The sequence below is a fragment of the Dipodomys spectabilis genome, unplaced genomic scaffold, assembly GCF_019054845.1.
Source record: "Dipodomys spectabilis isolate Male_0828 unplaced genomic scaffold, ASM1905484v1 ptg000138l, whole genome shotgun sequence".
Lineage (NCBI taxonomy): Eukaryota > Metazoa > Chordata > Mammalia > Rodentia > Heteromyidae > Dipodomys > Dipodomys spectabilis.
Window position 1 is genome coordinate 9533963 of NW_024870815.1, and position 20609 is coordinate 9554571.

Below are 20609 nucleotides of genomic sequence, written 5' to 3' on the forward strand. Positions count from 1 at the left end.
GCCCAGAGTTCAAGCCCCATGACAGGGTAAAAGAAAAAGAAAAAGAAATTCTTAGCTCTGAAGAACAACAGAATATGCTTAGAAACAACAGACTTCAAATGACCTAATTAGGGCATAAATTGTTTTAAGCTAAGGAAAACAAACTGTATTTGTTTGGTTAATTACATTATTATAGTCAATAAAGGCAAAGGAGGTAACTTCCCAGAGCTAATATATGAAATGAAAGTATAATTCTGGCAGCTCTCTGATCTTGCATTTTATAGTCATCTTTTCTTTCAATAAGTTAATAGGAAAAAGTGAAATTGCTAATTATGTTAATTCCATTATTTTATTAAATAATCACTTATTCAATCCCTAGATTTAATGTATACAACATTTTAACAATAGGTTAGGAAAAACGTTCAGGAATATAGAAACTAAGTGATGGAATTTTGTCACTGATGGGCACAAAGTAGAAGGGCTTCAGCTTCATTCTAAGTTAATGACCAATTCTTGTTGATTTTATCTTTTAACTAATATTTACCTTGTTAAGACTGTCACTCTTTTCTACTCACACTACTGCCCTGTGTAAGCTGACAGACTCCTCTAAATTATTTTAGCAAGCCTTTCAACTGGTCTCTTTCTGTAGACTTATTTCTCCCAATTATCTTTTGTTCTACTAGCGTATCTTTCAGAAATCTGATCTTACCTTTTGCCTTCTGAAAACCATTCCAGATCCTTCCACCTATATATCATTCCAAACTCCTTATCATGACACACCAAGAGTTTCATAATATGTCTTCTGCCAATATTTTTAGTTTTATTTTGGTTCAGCATTACCTGTAGGGGCTCCATCTAATCAAATCCAATATGCTATACATTTTTTGGAAGGGATGCTGCACTTTCTAAAGGTCACTAGAGATCCATCTAAAATACATGCTTGTTCTGTGCTTCACAACTTTCAATCTAGGCTTAGAGAAATTAATTTTCAATGAGGTGGCAGAATAGCTATTCTACTGTTGACCACAGGTTTTTTAATCTATGTATTTGGTAGGTAAATACACATTTGGTAAAAAAAAATTATCAAAAATACATAAAAATTTTAAGTCTAAAAATTATAATCACACTTATGGCTAAAAGAAAAATGGCTTTATAAGGAATCTGGAAAAGTTTTGGTGTTCAGCAAATGTGAAAATGCTGATGTAGGATCAGGTTGCTCACTGGGTAGTTTTAGTTTAACCGGAGAAGACTGGCTCAGCTTGATTGAGTTAGACAAAATGCAACAGGAGCTGCTGAGATTGAGAAGAGATGGTAAGGGAAACATAGAGATGAAAATCACTTCAATATACTTTAGCATTTTGAGGTTTATGTACACTCTATACTGAAAAAAATCTAACAATGATGAATTTCCTATATTGGAGTATAGTACTATGTAGAAAGGGAAAACAGAACAAAAGACTAATAAGGGCAAAGAACAGATAAAACAGTGGTTGTCACCAAAGAACCCATATAAATCACTTAATTTAACCTTCATAACTACTTGAGAAGAAGTTATAATGATCATCATTTTACAAATTTTAATTCATTTTTCTAGTACAGTATACTAAGTATACTATCATGGAGAGTATACCAGAATAGAGACAGTATTTGAGCCCAAGTTCTTATAGTCTGATACCCCAGCTAATAACTAGGATGATAGTGAATATCCACACAGGCCTAGTATTCACTAAATGTTGAATTAATGGCCAGAAGTTAGGGTCGATTAATATAGACATGGTCAATAGGTCAATGGGTCATATCTAGGTTTTGGGGTTCATTTCCACAGTTATGAGGGAGATATGTGAGGATTGAAGCTTGAGGCTAGCCTGGGCAGAGAAGAATACAATTCTGTTTCCAAAATAGCTCTCAAAAAGCTCAGTGGTAGATTGCCAGCTGAGAAAACAAGTAAAACAAACGAAAGCTTAGTATCACCAGAGAGTAGTGGGGGAAGAGAAATCATTTCCAGATGTGTTCTTAGACCTCAACTTTCCTTCTCGGTAAGGCTTTTGGCTTTCTTTAATTCCTACAAACTGTTGAGCTCTTTCCAAACAACTTTTGCAGGTTATCTACTACACTGATATGTTCCTTTACTTTGCGCCAGTTACAGATTTATTTCTTCTCATCTCCAAAATATCCTCCTGATTTGTTTTGTGCAAATACATCTGGCCCTTTAAATATTTTTCCTCTGTCAGCTGATGTGAGGTAGAGCTCTTATTGTCCAGGGAATTTGAGAGGCATTGCAGGAAGTAAAATGTCTTTCTTGGTTTGAGTGTCCTTTCTTGTCAGGCATTTTAAGCATGAGCTGCTTGCTGACACCAGAGTTCTCTGGGCACGGGACTCTTGCAATGCATAGCAACCAGAAGTTCTTCCTGGCATTTACCTTTGGTGTTTCTGTAGCAGACTGCTTCTTCATGAATAGCTTTCCTGGAACTTCACAGGACATTTTCCTCACAAGTTCCAGAAGATAGAATTCCAGGAATTGTCACCAATGGAGATCTTAGCAGCTTCTCTGCTATCTAGTGACTCATAACAGTGCTCTCTCCAAAGTCTGAATTTTTGTCTCAGTATAACAGCTATTCCTTACATCTGCTGCTCCTTCATTTGTTAGAGCTTTCTTACTTCTCAAGTTGTTTTTTTTTTTAAATTCAGATTACTATGTTTCTTGTCTTTTGCTCCTTTTCTTCTTTATCATTCTGCTCTACTTTTTCCTCCTTATTTGGAGTCTGTGTCTACCTATATAGCCCAAGCTGTCCTTATACTTGTGATCTTCCTACCTCTGCTTCCCTATTACTGCAGTTAAAGGTGGTTATCTCCATGCTCTGTACTGTGTGGTTTCTCTCCCCATCGGATAAAGTCGTGGATACACTCTCCACCACCACCACCTGGCTAATTTCATTCATAATTTAATGCAGTCATTTCCTCAGAGAGGCTTATTATATTCCTTAAAGTAAATCATAGCCATTTAGTTTTCTTTCACAGAATATTCCACAATTGTAAGTTTGTGTTCATTTGTATTCTTGTATCTTTATAACCCTAGACAATAAGCTCTTACAGTGCAGGGATCATGTTAATTTTTATTGCGATAGTTTTAATTGTATTGTCTATCATAATGCCGGACCCCATTAAATGAGAAAAGGAGTAAATACGCAAGGAACTTTTATTATATATGTTACTGATGGTAACTAAATGGATCAAAGGGGGTTGTCAGACTTATATAAGGCAAAAAAGACCCATGCAAAAATGTAAAAAAGGTTAAAAGAAAATGGTAAGAGAGTGGTATCAGCTTGTCCCTGGTAATTTAGGAACAAGTGGAATTTTACATTCAAAAATACCTTTAAAAAATCCCTAGAAAATAATTTCTTCTTTGCAGATTGGACTTTATCCATTATATGTATATCTACTATATATAATTATGTATATATATATATATATATATATATCAGTGGAAACAAAGATAGTACAAATGAGGTCAACTATTTTTGGTTTATGATATTGAGTTCTTAATTTATCTAAGGTCTAAAAAAAGCCTACCAAGGTATCTTCATTTGTTCTAATGTGGATTTCCTGAAGTAAAAAAAATAACTTACTGGTTGGAGAAAAATTACTTATTTTCCTGCACACAGGTTCTATGGTTTTTAACACTTTATTATTTACTGCTGATACCCGTGTATCACTGTTATGAGATAGCTTTCATTGTTTGTCCCTAAGTTACTAATCCTTACAACTTGTGCATTCTGACAACTTTATACTTTCGTCTAGGACTTATTTCCTCATAAATTTCCCAATCCCCTATGAATATATATACATATATAAACACACACACATATATATATATATAATCAGCTGCCACCAGTGACTAACATAAGTCTTTTGTTTTATATATGTTCATTTTTCATTTAATGACCCATTATTGGGTCAGGCACTACAATAAGCATGTTTACTTTGCTATGATGTTGAGTAAAACTAAAAATCATATATTCTAAGGTTAGAGTGGTTAAAAGTCTTGTCTTCTTCATTTTCCTCAACTGTATGGGGGGCTTAAACTATTATCAGATGGCTTCCAGCTCTTTCCTTGAAAATAAGTGCACTCCAGGGTATCAACTGAGCAATATTTCCCCGTGTTAAGTACGTTTTCTGTTAAAATTCCCTGGTTATTTATTGCATCACTGGGATTGTAAATTTTATTTAATGAGGTTGGTATTTTCTGGTTTGAAATGCTTATCTAAGTATGAATTCATTAACCCACCTTGATCATATAATGCAAACTTCATGGCCTTCAGATTCTTGATAACTAGAGTTTTTCCTCCCTCCCTCCCTCCTTCCTTCCCTTTCTCCCTCTCTCCCTTCCTTCCTTCCTTCCTTCTTCCTTCCTTCCTTTTCCTTCCTTCCTTCCTTCATTTTTTCTTTCCTTCTTTATTTCATTATCTGAGTATTTATATTCCTTATATGCTAGCCACTGGTAGAAACACTAAAGGAATATTGTATGGTTTTTGTTCATATAGAGTGACTTGTCAGAGGGAGAAACTGCCTTTACAAAGGCCAGGAGGAGGAAAGTCATTGTAGTTACACGTAAGCCACAACATTCCATTTGCCTTTTAGCATTTTCTATTGAACAATCACCACCACCTTATAAGAAATAGGTTAGGATGGAGTTAATTCAAGATATATGTGTCAAACTGAAAACCAGTAAGCCTCATTCACGGTCTGTTTGACCAGAGGCAAGAAAGCAGTCGGGGGAATGGGAAATACTCGTCTGAGTTTTGTTTGTTTTTGTTGTTGTTGTAGAGTGTTTTGAGTCTCCCAGGGACGGAGTGACTTGGCCCAAGGACAAGGGCAACCGAAATTGTGGCACAGCTGCAACGTTCGGCACCGTCGGACTCGGGACCGTTAAAATACTCGTACTGTGAGGCAGCCAGGGACTGGGAGATGAAGTCGATCGCTAAAAACCATACTTAGAAAAGCGATCTGCAGGGCTGGGAGGGTGGCTCAATGGTAGAGCGCTCGCTAGCGTGCACGAAGCCCTGGGTTCGATTCCTCAGTACCACATAAACAGAAAAAGCTGGAAGTGGCACTGTGGCTCAGTGGTAGAGTGCTAGCCTTGAGCACAAGGAGCTCTGGGACAGTGTCCAGGCCCTGAGTTCAAGCCCCAGGACTGGCACACACAGATACAAAAAGACTGAAAAAGCGATATGCAGAACTGCACTCGTTTGGAGCCCCGAGCGTCCTCGACCCCTTCTCACGACAATCTAGCCTTAGTTGTGCCACACAGGGCCTGGCAGCTTTCTTCTTGTTCCTGACCACGGACTATAATCATTTTTATTTTAGGCAACCTCATTACAAAGCCAAAGCTAACAGCCCTCTTTGTCTAGACTTTCGGCCCGCCCCCTTCCTGCCAACTGGCAGAGTTGCTTTGCTCCTTGCCCGGCGCCGACAGAGAGCCGGCTTCTCATTGGATCAGCCTCGGGCATGACTGATTTCTGATTGGGTTAGAGAAGAAGGCGGGAGGGAGGTGTGGCTCCACGTCATCTGGCGGGGCGGAGAAGCCTCTGCACAGGATTATGGGAGGGAGGGAGCCGCGTCTGGGAGGAAGAGAATACCCGGAACGACCTCTGCGGGCCCGGCCCTCCCTCCCGCGTGGGAGCTCCGCCCGACGCGGCCTGTGCTGAGGGATCACATGACCTCGTGGCAGCGGAGTCACGTGGCCTGGGCGCGGCCGCCTGTTGTGGCCATGGCGGCCGCAGTCTCCTGCGTGGTGCGGCGGGTGGAAGAGCTCGGGGACCTGGCTCAGGCCCACATACAGCAGCTCAGCGAAGCCGCGGGTGAAGACGGTGAGGGAGAGGAGAGCGGGCGGGCGGGCGGGGAGGACGGCCGTGCGGGGCGGGCGCCCGGCGGCCGTGCGGAGCGGAGACCGCGGCCTGGGGCCCTGGGCGCGCTCGGGGGTCCCCGGCTCGGCGCCCCGAGCTGGCGCTCCCCCCCGCGGCCCACTCCGCGCCGTCGCCGCCCGTCGGCAGAACGTACCTTGTCAGCGCTCCGCTTCTTCCCAAGTCGCATTTCATAATCGGGAAACTGGTGAGCCACACCGGTGAGCACAGGGCTCAGGTGGACTGAAGTACCCAGGAGGCTTTCAGTGAGTGGTCAGACCCGCGGGATCCCAGCCGTGGCGAGGTCGCATCCCGCGGGCATGGATCGCACGCTCCACGTGTTACTTCCTGCGCTGGAAACCTGTGTTGTGTTGGACGCAGAGCTCAGCAGTAGATGGTATTTTACAGAAAGCTTTCTGTTGGTGCCTTTCAGATGAGTCTTTCATGTGCATCATTTGAAGGGACCTGTGGATAGGCGAATAAGTGCTCTGGAACGTCCAAGTGGATTCTTTAGGAAAACCTGGTTTAGGAATTAATCTCTGTCTTGTGACTTCTAGGTCCTTTTATGACTTCTCAGTTGCCTGTAGGTTCTGCATTGCTCCCCTTCAGGTTTGAGCTTTTCCCACACAAACACACATAGGCTTTAAAATTCTTGTGGACTAATTTGTGATCGGACTCATAGGCAAACAGTAGTGGGACATTTTCCCAAGAGATTAAATACTTGGTATATTTATTGACTAGGATCTACAATGAAAACACCTAGTTTCAGAGAAGATTGTTTGCTGGATTATCTCTTCTTAGGAGTATGTTCATCAAAGACCCATAGACCACACTGAAGCCTACTTCTCTTTTGGTTTGTGGTAAGTGAATCTTAGGATTTACATCAATAGCTAGTTCATGAGTAGTAACTAGTAGCTATTACCTGGAAGTATACCTAGGTTACCACTAAGTCTCTTTGGACCAGGACAAAGAAATCAAAGAGTGGTTTTTTATTCACTTATTATTGGATCCCCAAAACATTTCTATTTTCCTTTAGAAGAGTACCCCAATCTACAATGAAAACTGGAGATAAAAGTCAGATGTTTGTTGTATATTTATTTTTGGAAGCCTTATGTATCTAAAAATTTACTAAAGTCATAGCAGTAGCTATTACTAAAGTATTGATAGTAAGATTTACAAAATTTAGTTAAAACAAAGTTACATCCATTTTAATTTAACCTGGCATTCTTTTCCTACACAACAAAAAGAATAACATTAAAAAATTGTCCTTGCATGTAACAATGATATAATTATAGTAGGTTGTAATGATTGATAGTTCTAGTGTCTTAAATCAGATTAACAGCAAGTCATTTTTCTATTAGGATGTTAAACTGGAGATATACTATAGGGGAAAGGACTTTTTCTAGAGATTATGTAAGAATTACTTTCATCTTTTGCCCTGTTGTTTATTACTTTGGATAAATAGTTATAACAAAAATTAATGCTTTCTTATTGAGTAGGGTCTCCCTATGTAGTCTGAGCTTGCTTGAAACTCACCATGCAGTGAATATTGGGTCCTTCTGCTCCTGAATGCTAGGATTTTAGGCATGTGTTAACACACCTTGCAAAATAGTGCATTTATATGGACTTTTCTGAAATGGTAGGTATGCCACCACCACCACGTCATGAGTTTATATGACATACTTCTTCGGCAATGGTTTAGTGAGTTCGGTACAAGACTTTACATTTAATATAATCTTGGAATTTAAGAAAATGTGAACATCAGCCATGTGTAGTAGTACATGCATTTAATCCTAAGTACTCAGGAAGTGGAGGCAAGAGGATCTTGAGTGCAGGGTCAGCCCTGACGAAGTTAGTGAGACCCTATCTCAAAACCAAAATATAGACAAAAAGGCTGGTAGGGTGGCTTCAGTGTTTCCCTACAATGCACTGGATTCAGTCTCAAGTGTCACACAAAAAGGAAAAAATATATAGACAGTCTCTTTAGAAGCACATAATGAGTACCAGTATTCCATACAATTTTGGTTCACAGTAGAGTCTTTTCATGGTTGTGTGGTTGCTACTTCTAGCTTGAAAAGAGAAAGGAAGGCAGCTAAAGAAGTTTCAGATGATGTACATAGTGGATCGATGGTAGTCAGAATCTGCTGAACTTTCAGATTAGTCTGAACCTGGAAAAACTAAAGGTCATCATATGATTGCAAGTGGAGGTGACATTACTAGTTTTGCTTCAACACTAAGCAGGTTATCTCTGTGTAATTGCTGAGGTTGGATCTGATAAGGCCAGAACAAATGTTACATTATCTGTCCGTTGGCCAATGAAGAGGACAGGACCTATATTTTCAGAAGAAAATTGCAGAGACTTTGGCGTCCTTTACTATAGTAGGCATATACTAAATTTTACTACATGAGGTGATACAGAAGGGTGGATAATAGCTTGGTATGGGCACATAAGAAAATCTGAAATCAGATGTAGCAAAGGGAGTGTGATAGAGAAAGGGGGTAAAAAAAGACTGAAGGTAGAAGTTGGGTGAGTTTGTAATTACAGGCATATTTAATAAATTTTGCTTATAGTGCTCATAATTTCATGAAGATTTGATTTGGACAATCATGTTCTTTTAGAAAACATTTACAAGTAAATTCATAGTTACATATTTTCATTGAGAGCTCTAGATTTACATATAGTATTTGTCCCATTCCAGTAAAAGTTGTAAATTTATTTTTTAAATATTTAATATGTAAGAAACATTGTGAGAAAATTGACAGGATTTAAGAAATAGCAATAGTGAATCTAGGAAAAGTTCAATTTTTGCTTCCTAGAACAAATGCCCATAATACGTTTGTTTACTTAAGTTGGATATTGTGATATATTTTCATGTTTGGGTAAGATATTATTACTGCTTTGCTGTTCATCCGTATGTTATAAAATAATCTTGTTTGATCTTTTTAGACATATAACTTCTTTTGATGTTTCAAATGCAGTCTGAATCTATGTGAAGTAATTATGTTTTTATTTCTTACAGATCACTTTTTAATTCGGGCCTCTGCAGCTCTAGAAAAGTTGAAGCACTTGTGTGGAGAAGAAAAAGAACATTCAAATCCATCAAATCTTCTAGAACTTTATACACAGGTACTAAACCAGATGTGAACACAGACATTTTGAAAGCAATTTATTTAGGTGGTAGACTCCAAACTTTAAATGTAGTAAAGTCTGTTTAATCTTTATGGGAATGTTGAACTTTGTTGTTGGTTGTTTTTTTTTTAATTTGATTGATCATGGGGCTTGAACCGTGGGCCTGGGCGTTGTCCCTCAGCTCTTCAGCTTAAGGCTAGTACTCTACCACTTGAGCCACAGCACCACTTCCATGTTGTTGTTTTCTTAAAATGTATATAGACTTGAAACTTGGAAGCAGTATGCAAAGGAGGAAGATTTATTAGCTGTATCAATAGAATATTAATTACTTTTACTGGATAATTAGTGAGAATATTAATGCATGTGGTATCTTAAGATATCTTGAAAGTTTTTATGGGTATTGGAGACTTTAGGCCATATGTTTTTTTTCTCTTTGAAATTCACCTTTCCTTAGAATTCTAAATATGATTTCCCCCTACGTAGTATCAGCATTTTAAGAATCCTGCCCTCCCTCTTTTTTTTTTCTGTCTTGGTGCCATGGTTTGAACTCATGCTTTCGCTAGACTTGCTTACAGCTGGTGCTCTACCATTCAAGCCATACCTCTAGTCCAGCATTTTATTTGTTAATTGAATGAAACTTAGAGGTGGTACCATTAGTATTGTAGGCATTGAGAAAGACTTCAGAGATTATGCATGTATAAAGACCAGAGAGTATAACCATTTTTGATCATATGATTAAAAAATGTTAATTAAAACAAATCTTAGCCAATGCCAGTGGCTTGTGCCTGTACTACTAGCTGCTCAGGAATCTGAGATCAGAAATATCTCAGTTCAAAGTTAGTCAAAATTAGTGGAAGCAAAAAAGTTTCTAAGACTTTATCTCCAAGTGATTCAAGTGGTAAGCTTGTGAGAGTTTAAGGCCCTGAGTTCATACCCAGTACCACTAAAAATCAATCAGTCTCATTTTCTTTCTTGTTGATTATGGGGCTTGAACTTAGGGCCTAGGTGCTGTCCTTGAACTCTTTAGCGTAAGCAAGCGCTCTACCACAGTGCCACTTAGGTTGTTCTGGTAGTTAATTGGAGATAAAGAGTCTCATTGACTTTCCTGCCTGGCTGGAAACCGTGTTCCTCAAATCTCAGCATCCTGAGTAATAGGATTATAGGTGTAAGCTATCAGCGCCTGGCTTCATTTTTTCCCCTTAAACAAGGTCATCATTTTAGTAGTATTTTAGTAAAATATCTATGAAATTTTCTATAGGTTTCATCTCAAATTACCTTTATAGCTAGACATTTTGCAAATTTAAATACTGGGCTAGAAGGTTTGAATGTCCACTAAAGCATTTCTCTTCCCTATCTGTAAAGTTAAACCCTAACATTTATTCTTTCAAGTTTGTGTCATTTATAGATGCTTTTTTCCTCTTTTTCCCATAGGCTATTTTGGACATGACCTATTTTGAGGAGAATAAGCTAGTAGATGAAGATTTTCCTGAAGATTCTTCACAGAAAGTAAAAGAACTGATCAGTTTTCTTTCAGAACCAGAAATTTTAGTTAAGGAAAACAGTGTACATTCAAAAGTAAGTTTTGCGTTTGTATGAATTCTAGTATACTGTTGCTAGCTTTTACTATCCTTTTCTTTAGAATATTTTTAAAATCCCCTTGAATATATCATTGTTTCTATGTTTTAAATATGTAATTAACTAAGCTATTTGAATGTGTGTGGTGTGTGTTTTCACATGTTGGTACTGGGGCTTAAACTCAGTCTGAACCTTTAGCTTTTTTTAAAAAAATTACATTTTATTATCTATAAGTAGTTGTATAAAGGAGTTGCCATTCAGCACAGCAGTATGAATACCATGCATCTTGATTGATATCACCCCTTTCTTTTTTTTTTTTTTTCTTTGGGTCCGGTTGTGGGGCCTGAACTCTGGGCCTGGGTGCTGTCCCTCAGCTCTTCAGCTCAAGGCTAGTGCTCTACCTCTTGAGCCACAGCACCACTTCCGGCTTTTTTCTTTTTGCTTATGTGGTGCTAAGGAATTGAACCCGGGGCCTCATGCATGCAATACAAGTGGTCTACCACTGAGCCACCTTCCCAGCCCCAGATACCACCCCTTTCATTATTCTTCCCTATCCTTCCCAACCCTACCCTTTCCCCCAATTTTCTTAGTTTTATTGGGTGTGCTTTCTCTTCACTTCTCTTATTTATTTACCTCTTCTCCCCTTGACTCTATTCCTGAGTATTCTTTTCCCTGTGTTTATTATGTTGGACTTTCCAAGAAACTTGATCTTTTGAGTTGTGCCCTTAGCTTTTTTGTTTAAGGCCATTGCTCTACCTCTACTTTTGTTTTTTTTGGTGCTTATTTGGAGATGAGTTTCATGGACTTTTCTGCCTGGGCTGGCTTCAAACTGTGATCCTCAGCCTTGCTGTGATCAGCTTTCTGAAACGCTAGGGTCACAGGTGTGAGCAACCAGTGCTCAGGTATTTCAAAAACATTTTTATTGGTAGTACTTAGGTTTGAACAGAGGTCATATGTTCTGCCATTTGAGCCACCTCACGAGCCCCTTTTTGTGTTTGTTATTTTCAAGATAGGGTCTTGCTCTATGCTCTGACTATCCTGGGTAGTCATCCTTCTGTTTGTGCTCCCTGAATTGCTGGACTAACAGATGAGCACCACACTTCCACCCACTGATCAAGATGGAATCTTGCAAACTTTCTCTCTCTCTTTTTATTTTTTTGCCAAGGCTATCCTTGAATGAGACTTCTGATTTTTGCCTCCAAATTACTAGGATTGCAGCCACCATGCCTGCCATACTTCCTTGGTTTCTGCTTTAAATTAATATTGGAGGAAGGAGACAGGATATCTTAACACAGGATATCTTTACTGAGTCAGTAAAATGTATTTTTCTTAATATTTTCACATTGGCATAATAAAATGTAATTGCAATACACTAACGTAAGATATTCCCTACTTACCCTCTTTACTTTTGCAGTTGCTTTATTTCCCCCCAGGAATCAATGACCCATCTCCCGTATGGTGTTTTTCATCTTTAACAAGCCTTCTCTTACTCTTTCCCCAGCAGCTTTTTTATATAACAAATAGTTATAATAGTCCTCAAAGATGTCTACATCTTCTGCCCATCTCTGTTCTGTCTTTACAGCCTGTTCACATGCTTTTTTAAAATTAAATTTATTTATTTTTATGTGTGTGCCTGTCCTGGGGCTTGAGCTTTAGGGCCTTTCTGGGCACTGTCCCTTGAGCTTTTGTGCTGTAGGCTAGTACTCAACTACTTGAGGCACAGCTTTTTCCTGCCCAGGCTGGCTTAGAACTTCATCATATCTCAGCCTTTTGAGTAGCTAAGATTACAGATGTGAGCCATAGGCGCCCAGCTTCACATGCTTTTTAAATTGTCATTCTATGTAAATGGTTTCAAGGTTTCTCTCTCTAGTCCTGGGCACTCTTTCAAGAAAACAGTTTCTTACCTTTTAGTGCCTGCTGACTAGCTAGATGCCACCTCTGTTCTGTATATGTATTAGGGCAGGCTCACTGTGGAAAGAAATCATCCCTAAATCAAACCTTGGTATGACCAATAAAAAACATTGACTCATTAAAATTATTTTTCTATCTAAATTGTTGAATTCTTTCTGCTTTTGTGAAAGATTATTTTTAATCAATTTATGGATGGTATATTTCTCAGAGTAATTTGTCAGAGTAATTTGCTGCTAAAATATTAAACATGATTTTGTAAAGCTAATTATAAATTGAGTTAAATTTAATGTAGCTGTCACTAAGTGTTTTTATCAATTCTACATTTCTGTGTAAATTAGCCGAACATGGTACAGTTAGTGAAATGAGTTTTTAGTTGCTGAAGTTTTTGAAACATGACTTGTAGATACCAAGTATCTCCTTTTAGCTCCGTCCTCTTGTTTCAGCCTTGTGATTTGCTTGGGGACGAGCTGCTGGAATGTCTCTCTTGGAGGCGAGGAGCCCTGCTCTACATGTATTGTCATTCTCTGACTAAGAGAAGGGAGTGGCTCTTGAGAAAAAACAGTGTGCTTAAAAAGGTAAAAAGTCATTTCATATATACTTTGATTGTTGGCCCAGGTTCCCAAAGCTGTGTGTTACATTAACAGTAGAGGGATCTAAGGATCGTTTTTTATCTCTTTTACTTATTAGCTGTATCATAAACAGACTGGAATTGCTGTGAAGACTAAATGAGAAAGCACTTGCTAATCAGGGGATCCTGATTTTATTTTTTATACTTTTATTTGATTTTTTTAAAAATATAAGATAACCTATATTAATGTCAAAGTTGGTGTTTTTTTTGCCTGAAGAAAATACTTTGAGTCTCTCAATGTCAGCAGTTACTATAGAAGATTCCCTGTGTTGCTGTTCTAGAACATTAGCACCCTCTGACTCAATAGACTGATTCCAACAAACCAGGGTGCTTGGTATTCTAAGGGTTCTAATTCAGGTTAAGTATGTATTGGCTCTTACACTATCAGTTACTGAAATTTAGGCATAATATTTCTAAGTTATAATAAGTGCATATGTATTTTCATTAGTTGTTAAGTTGTTTTTGAATACATCTTAGTTATATTTTGTTTTCCTCTGATAACTTTTTGTTGTTGTCATTGTTGGTCATGGGGCTTGAACTCTGGGCGTGAGCACTGTCCCTCAGCTCTTCAGCTCAAGGCAAGCACTCTACCACTTGAACCACAGCGCCGCTTCCAGTTTTTCTGGTGGTTTATTGGAGATAAGAGCCTCACAGACTTTCCTGCTTGGGCCAGGTTTGAACTGCGATCCTCAGATCTCAGCTTCCTGAGTAGCTAGGATTACAAGCATGAGCCACCAGCTCCTGGCCTCTCATAACATTTTTGAAGAGAATATTACTAAAGCATTTTTACATTTTTCAGTTTTCTCTTTGTATGTGTGTGTGTAGGTGTAAATAGATCAACAGACAGATAGATAAAAACATCTTTTTTTCCCTGTACTCTTTCTATTTTAAGGGATATACAAGGGATATATTGATGTTTTGAAACTTTGGAGTGGTAAAAGCATACTGAAATATAATAACCATTAGATATTTGATTCTTTGCCTTTGCTTTTTATTTAGTACCTTGTTGATGGAATCAATTACTTGCTGAAGATGTTAAATTATCGTTGTCCTATCCAGTTAAACGAAGGAGTTTCTTTCCAAGACCTAGACACAGCTAAATTACTAAGTGCAGGTAATGTGATCTTTTTCCTGTTTTTTTTTGGTGCTGATCTTGGGGCTTGAACTCAGGGGTTAGGTGCTATCCCCAAACTTTTTTGCACAAGGTCAGTGCTCTAACATGCTACATTTGGCTTTTTTTGGTAGTTATTTTGTGGTAAGAGTCTCTCATGTACTATCTTGCCCAGGCTGGCTTAGGACTTTGATCCTCAGATCTCAGCTTCCTAAGTATAGTATGGTTAAAGGTGTGAGCCACCAGTATTTTTTTAAGCTTTTTAGGAAATTTTCTAGCTTTTACTTTTGCAAAACTAATATCAGGTTTATATAAACTTTATGCTAAGTTAGAGGTAAAAACTTAAGAAGCTAAAAAGTTACAATTTCATGTAATATAGAAAAATATTTGTAGGGCTGGGAAGGTGGCTCAGTGGTAGAGCGCTTGCCTTGCATGCCTGAGGCCCTGGGTTCGATTCCTCAGCACCACATAAACAAAAAGAAAAAAAGCCAGAAGTGGTGCTGTGACTCAAGTGGTAGAGTGCTAGCCTTGAGCTGAAGAGCTGAGAGACAGTGCCCAGGCCCAGAGTTCAGGCCCCACGACTAGACCCCCCCCAAAAAAAAAAAATATTTGTAATCTCTGTGGTTTAGTAGCATTACGTTTTACATAATTTTACTTATTTTGTATCTTCACATTGCTTTGACCAGAAATAGGTTTGCCTCTTCATATCAGAGTAATAATAACTTTTAAACAAGGGAGACATTTATGCTCTTTCACATAGTAAGGTCCAGACCTAGTACAGTGGTTCCATCTTACTCTTATCATTTCCTCCATCACATTTATAACCGGACTCTTTAGCTTCGAAGTAGAAACAATTTATAAAAAGTACAATATAAATGGTATTTTCAGAGTTGTATAGCATACATCCCTGTTCCATTCTCAGTATCCCAAGATGTTCTTGGAGGCTCTTCCATCTCCTCTATTTCAAGCTATGAGGATGAGAGAAGAAAATATGCTTCAGCTATCTTTGCTCCTTTAGCTCAGCCTTTACAAAAGTTTATTATAACACTTCTACATGCAGTTTACCTACCTGCAAGGAAGTCTGGGAAATATAGTTCTTCACCTTATATATTGCTATCCCAAGTGAAAATTTTTTACCAAGGAAGGCTAGGGGAATTATTATTACATTTTTGCTATAAGCAGAAACTTACAGGTCTAGGGACCAGATACAGAGAGCATAGTTTATATTTTATAAATGTAGGAATTGAAGTCCAGATAAACTGAGTGACTTGATCAAGGTCATCTAGTTGCAAATGATATAAAAATCATAGTAAAACTTCATATTCTTACATGCTTCATCTGAAACTTAAGAATTTTAAATAAGATGGCTTCTTGGGAAAATTCTATCATCTTAAAATATATTTTAATATTTTCTGTTTGTTAGTTTCTCTAAGCCTTTTCTCCTAATTTGAAAATATTTCATGTAAAGCAGAAACAAAAACACAGGGTGTGTTTAAATGGCATTCACATAGAGCCAGGACTCTTTCTTGTAGTGTCCAAGAAATATTGTTTTAAGTTAATTTAGATTGACATCCATCTAAAAACAACTTAATGCGCATCCAAGAGCTCCTTCAGCGGGCATGACATTTGACAAATACAATGTTTTGATGTATTTATGGAAAATAAATTCTAGATAACTAATGAAGTTATTAATTTAAAATAGTCTTTAAAGTCTTCTCAAACTGCCTACATGGCCAATTCCACTGAACTCTTAATCTAGGACACTTGAAAAGAAAGATTAGGATTTTAGAATCTAAAAAATAAGTCACCCATTCCCTTCATCCTCTCCTAATTAGAAGAGAAGATATTCTGTGGCCTAGAATTTCCCCTTTGGGAGGCCTGTAACACTGGTGCTATCTCTCCAGATGACTTTTTTTTTGGGGGGGGGGGGGTGGGGTCCAGTTGTCGGGCCTAAACTCTGGGCCTGGGCACTGTCCCTCAGCTCTTCAGCTCAAGGCTAGCACTCTACCACTTGAGCCACAGCACCACTTCTGGCTTTTTTTTTTCTGCTTATGTGGTGCTGAGGAATCGAATCCAGGGCCTCACGCATGCAAGGCAAGTGCTCTACCACTGAGCCACCTTCCCAGCCCCCTCTCCAGATGATTTAAACATACGTACTCCTAGCTCCGATTGCCTCTTTAACAGTGGAATCAAGGGGTCAGATCTGGTCTTTAAGCATTTCCCAAGGAAGCAGTAAACCTTATAGGCAGCACAACCATTTTGTCATAGTCGTTATCTGGTGTCAGCCTGTTACATAAAGAAGGTTGTTCTCCCAAATCCATCTCCCTGTACATCATTAGATTAGGAGGTAGGAAACCTACTTTTTCATAGGCAAATTTTTCCAAAGGCTCTGTCAAAGAAAATCGATTTCTACCAGGTTTTCCACTGATAAAATTAATTGTCAAATAGGTCCTAAAGAGAAACACACAAACACTTATCTAAATGGTTCTTTACTTTTTTTTTTTTAATGTGAATACTCTTCATTTTTGAGATGAACTTCTTTTATAAGTAACTTGATAGAAGTATTGGTTAAATTAGAATTGTATTAGTGGTCTGGGATTTTTCTAAGTATTGTGAAATGAGATGAAATATACTTTTTGATAAGGAATTTATTATTTTTAATAACTAAGTTATTTTTAAAACTTAATTCTGATCTGTTCAAAATAATGACCCTCTCAGGAATATTCAGTGATATTCACTTGCTGGCAATGATGTACAGTGGAGAAATGTGCTACTGGGGATTGAAGTATTGTGCAGATCATCAGCCAGAAAATCATGAAGTGGATACTGGTGTTTCTGGAGCAAGCTGCACTTCACACAAAGAATCCTTGGATTTCCGAGAAGTAGGAGAAAAAATTTTGAAAAAGTATGTATCCGTGTGTGAAGGACCGCTGAAAGAACAAGAGTGGAATACAACCAATGCAAAACAAATTTTAAACTTCTTTCAGCATCAATGTAACTAGTAGTTTACCTAATTCTTTTTAATCAAAAAGACAAGAAGACCCATGAAATAGAAAATAAGTGTTCAAAAGAGATACTGCCACTAATTTTGAAAAAGATTCACACTTCAGAAATACTCAGTGTGGTTATCCTTCTCTAAATACTATCATCTCTCATTATATATACTCAAACCTGTGAAGAAATGATTAATTCTTAAATGGCATATGTATATTACTCTAACTTAGCTTGAATTACAGATATCATCACTTGTAAGGAGAAACACAATTTAGCTTTACCAAGTATTTTTCTAGGTATTTTGTTTTTTGGTTTTAATTTTAGGTCTTGGTTTTTTAGTGTTGTTTTGAGATAGGATCTCACTGTATGCAACCTAGGCTGGCCACAAACTCACTATGTAGCCCAGACTGGCCTTGAACTCAAAATCTTCCTGTCTCAGCCTCTCAAGTGCCAGTTTTATGGACGTGTTCTACCATGCCCAGATGGATTGTTATTTATTTATTTTTGTTGATGTATGATATATGTAGCACAAAATTTAATCTCCATCTGGAAGTTAGCCATGCTTCAAAGATTAGAATCCATTACCTTATTGCTTTGAATATGTAGTATGAATATAGATGTAGGCAAAAGGAAAGGTTATGACTTACATTCAGAATAATAGAAGATTCCACAAGGGAATTGTATTTGATTACTTTGTCATACATTACTAACATTATTTAGAATTTCTATTTAGGCATTTAATGCAAACTATTAAAATGATTTTTCTTATTCTGTTTAAAATGAAATGCATAGTTTCTCAAATAATGAAGATAGAAATCAAGTTATATTAGTCCATCACTAGTTGAAATGCTTTTAGGGACTATCTTTTCATATAGTATTGAAATTTTAATATTTTCTGTCTTTCATAGTGGAGGTAAAATCTTAGAGGCCACAGAGCCAAATTTGCTGTCCTGCTCACTGTCTTTCTGCCTACCTCAACTCTTGTCGTCTTGAGACCCTGTGCCCAATTCTTTGCTGATATACAGGATGCCTGTCCCAATGACTTCATCACATTCCACCAACTTATTCCCAGTGGTCATCGCCTTGAACATTAACCATCCTACTTTCTCTCTTTGAAACTTCAGTAGCTAATAATAGTTTTCATCTTTCTACCTTGACTTTCTTGGTTTTGTTGTGCTCTTTTTGTTCTTTTCACTATACAGCTATAGTGTTTTTGCAGACTTCCTCTCTTGACCTCCCTCCTGAACTATTATATCAACCTCTTTCAGCTTTTCTTCTTTCCCTTCAGCTTCATGGACACCATATGGACAGAGGGCACTTGTTGTTTTCCTCTTTGGTCTTATCTTTTTGTCTAGTCTTTCTGTGAGCCTATCATACTGAATCATTCCTAGACCAAGCTTGTCTAAAATGCATCCCTTCAGAGTAGAACACTACAAGTGTGTCATTTGACTTTAGAAGGACCCTTACTGTAAGCCTTTTGTTTGTTACTAGGGTCGTCTCTTTTCCCCCATTTTTGCTGAACCAGATTTTCTCATCTCACTTTCCTCAGGCTCTTTGCCTTTCCTCCTGTCGTACAGAAACCTGACACCATAAAGAAGTCAACTAACAGTTACAAACCTCACTCATTTTCTCCTATTTTGGAGGAAAAGAAGTTGCCTGCTTCCTATTGAAGACTAATAAATGCTATAGGTTTCATTCATGGTATGTCACTCATTTGTGACTTCTCATTTTTACCTAGCTTTCTTGTTAGTGATCTCTATAGTTCTGTTCTCCATTTCTCTTCTTTTTTTTTTTTTTTTTCTTTTTTGCTTTTACTGTAAAATACTCTCTGATGCCATTCATAACCATAACCATTGCTTATACCACCATAGAAGGAGGTTGGGTTGAACTCCAATCTTCCTCTTGCTTTCTAACTGCCTATTGAATGTCTTCACTTAGACAAACATACCATAGTAATTTTAAATTTGGTGTATACAAATAACTTTCATATTCCTGAAAAGCTTTTCTGCTTCATATTTTCTCAAACAATATCTACTTTCCCCACTTCATTTCTACAGGTTTTGTGTTCAACTCTGTGATCCTAACAGATTAAAAATACCAGACTTCTTTTGCTGGTCCTGGGGCTTGAACTCTGGGCCTAGGCATAATGCTGTCTTGGAGCTGCTTTAGCTCAAAGCTAGCTCTACCACTTTGAACTACAGTGTCACTTCTAGCTTTTTCTGAAAAGTTCACTGGAAATAAGAGTCTCATGGACTTTCCTGCCTAGGCTGGCTTCAAACCATGATCCTCATATCTCAGCCTCCTGAGTAGCTAGGATTACAGGAGTGAGCCTGACCCAGGCTCTTGTAACAAACATGAATGCTGATAGAATCTTGGTGGCAAGGGAAACTCTCCATTCTGCAGGTCTCTTGACTTATCTTTACACCAGTCTGAAGATTTTTTTCTATGTAATTAGCATTTTAGCAAATTTTATCATGTAAATACCTTTTCTTTTTAATTATAAAGATTTAAATTCTTTTTAATACAGGCCAGACTTAGACTTTCCCTTTTCCTTTTAGATATGATGATCAAGTAATCACAAGTACTTCCATTTCTTCCTCAAACTTATCAGCCCTAATACATATATAGAATTTAGTATTTGTGTGTTCTTTTATTTGTATGATAAGCAAATTCCTAGTTATTTTTGAGATTAAAGCTTCCATGTCCAATGTGGGTTTTTTGTTTTTTTTTTCTTCTTTTTTGCCTGTCCTGGGACTTGAACTCAGGACCTGGGCACTGTTTCTGAGCTTCTTTTTGCTCAAGGCTAGCAGTCTACTGCTTGAGCCACAGCACCACTTCCAGCTTTTTCTGTTTATGTGGTACTGAGGAATTGAACCCAGGGCTTCATACATGCTAGGCAGGTACTCTCTCTACCACTAAGCCGCATTCCCAGCTCCTCCAATGAATTTTTTTTTTAAGCCAGAAATCACTCTTTCACTCTGCATCAGGTACTCTTGTTATGTTCCCTCAGCCTCTTCCCCATGTTATTGAACTTATCCCATTACTTTGTAGTTAGTTTCTATACTACTGAGAGAACTTCATACTTTTGAAATTTACTTTTACTTTTAATGCTTAATGCATGGTAGGCCCCTGGTAGTGTTTTGCTTTTTTTTTTTTTCTTCAATTAATGAGGCAAGATTTCAGTGCCAGACTGCACAAAAGCGTTGCTGCTATTAGATTTCAAACTGCCATGCCCTTTTCACCAGTGGCTGACGAGGCAAATAAGGATGTGTACAGCCTTCACAGGAGTCAAGTATTACTTATGTTCCCTACCTGAGAAAACAAGAGCTTCATTGCAGAAGCAGGGGACTTGCCTTTTTTGGCCCTGTGGACTCACTGGTT

At 38.0% G+C, this 20609-nt stretch overlaps 1 protein-coding gene across 1 annotated transcript; it reads left to right on the plus strand.

Annotated features, from left to right (window-relative positions):
- Positions 1–5726: 5726 nt before the first annotated feature.
- CUNH5orf51 (chromosome unknown C5orf51 homolog) lies at positions 5727–17817 on the plus strand. Its single transcript, XM_042690555.1, has 6 exons — positions 5727–5846; positions 8900–9006; positions 10441–10584; positions 12939–13070; positions 14123–14237; positions 16953–17817. Exons 1-6 carry the CDS (start codon positions 5747–5749, stop codon positions 17234–17236), a joined length of 882 nt encoding a protein of 293 aa, XP_042546489.1. The 5' UTR covers positions 5727–5746; the 3' UTR covers positions 17237–17817.
- The last annotated feature ends 2792 nt before the right edge of the window (positions 17818–20609 follow it).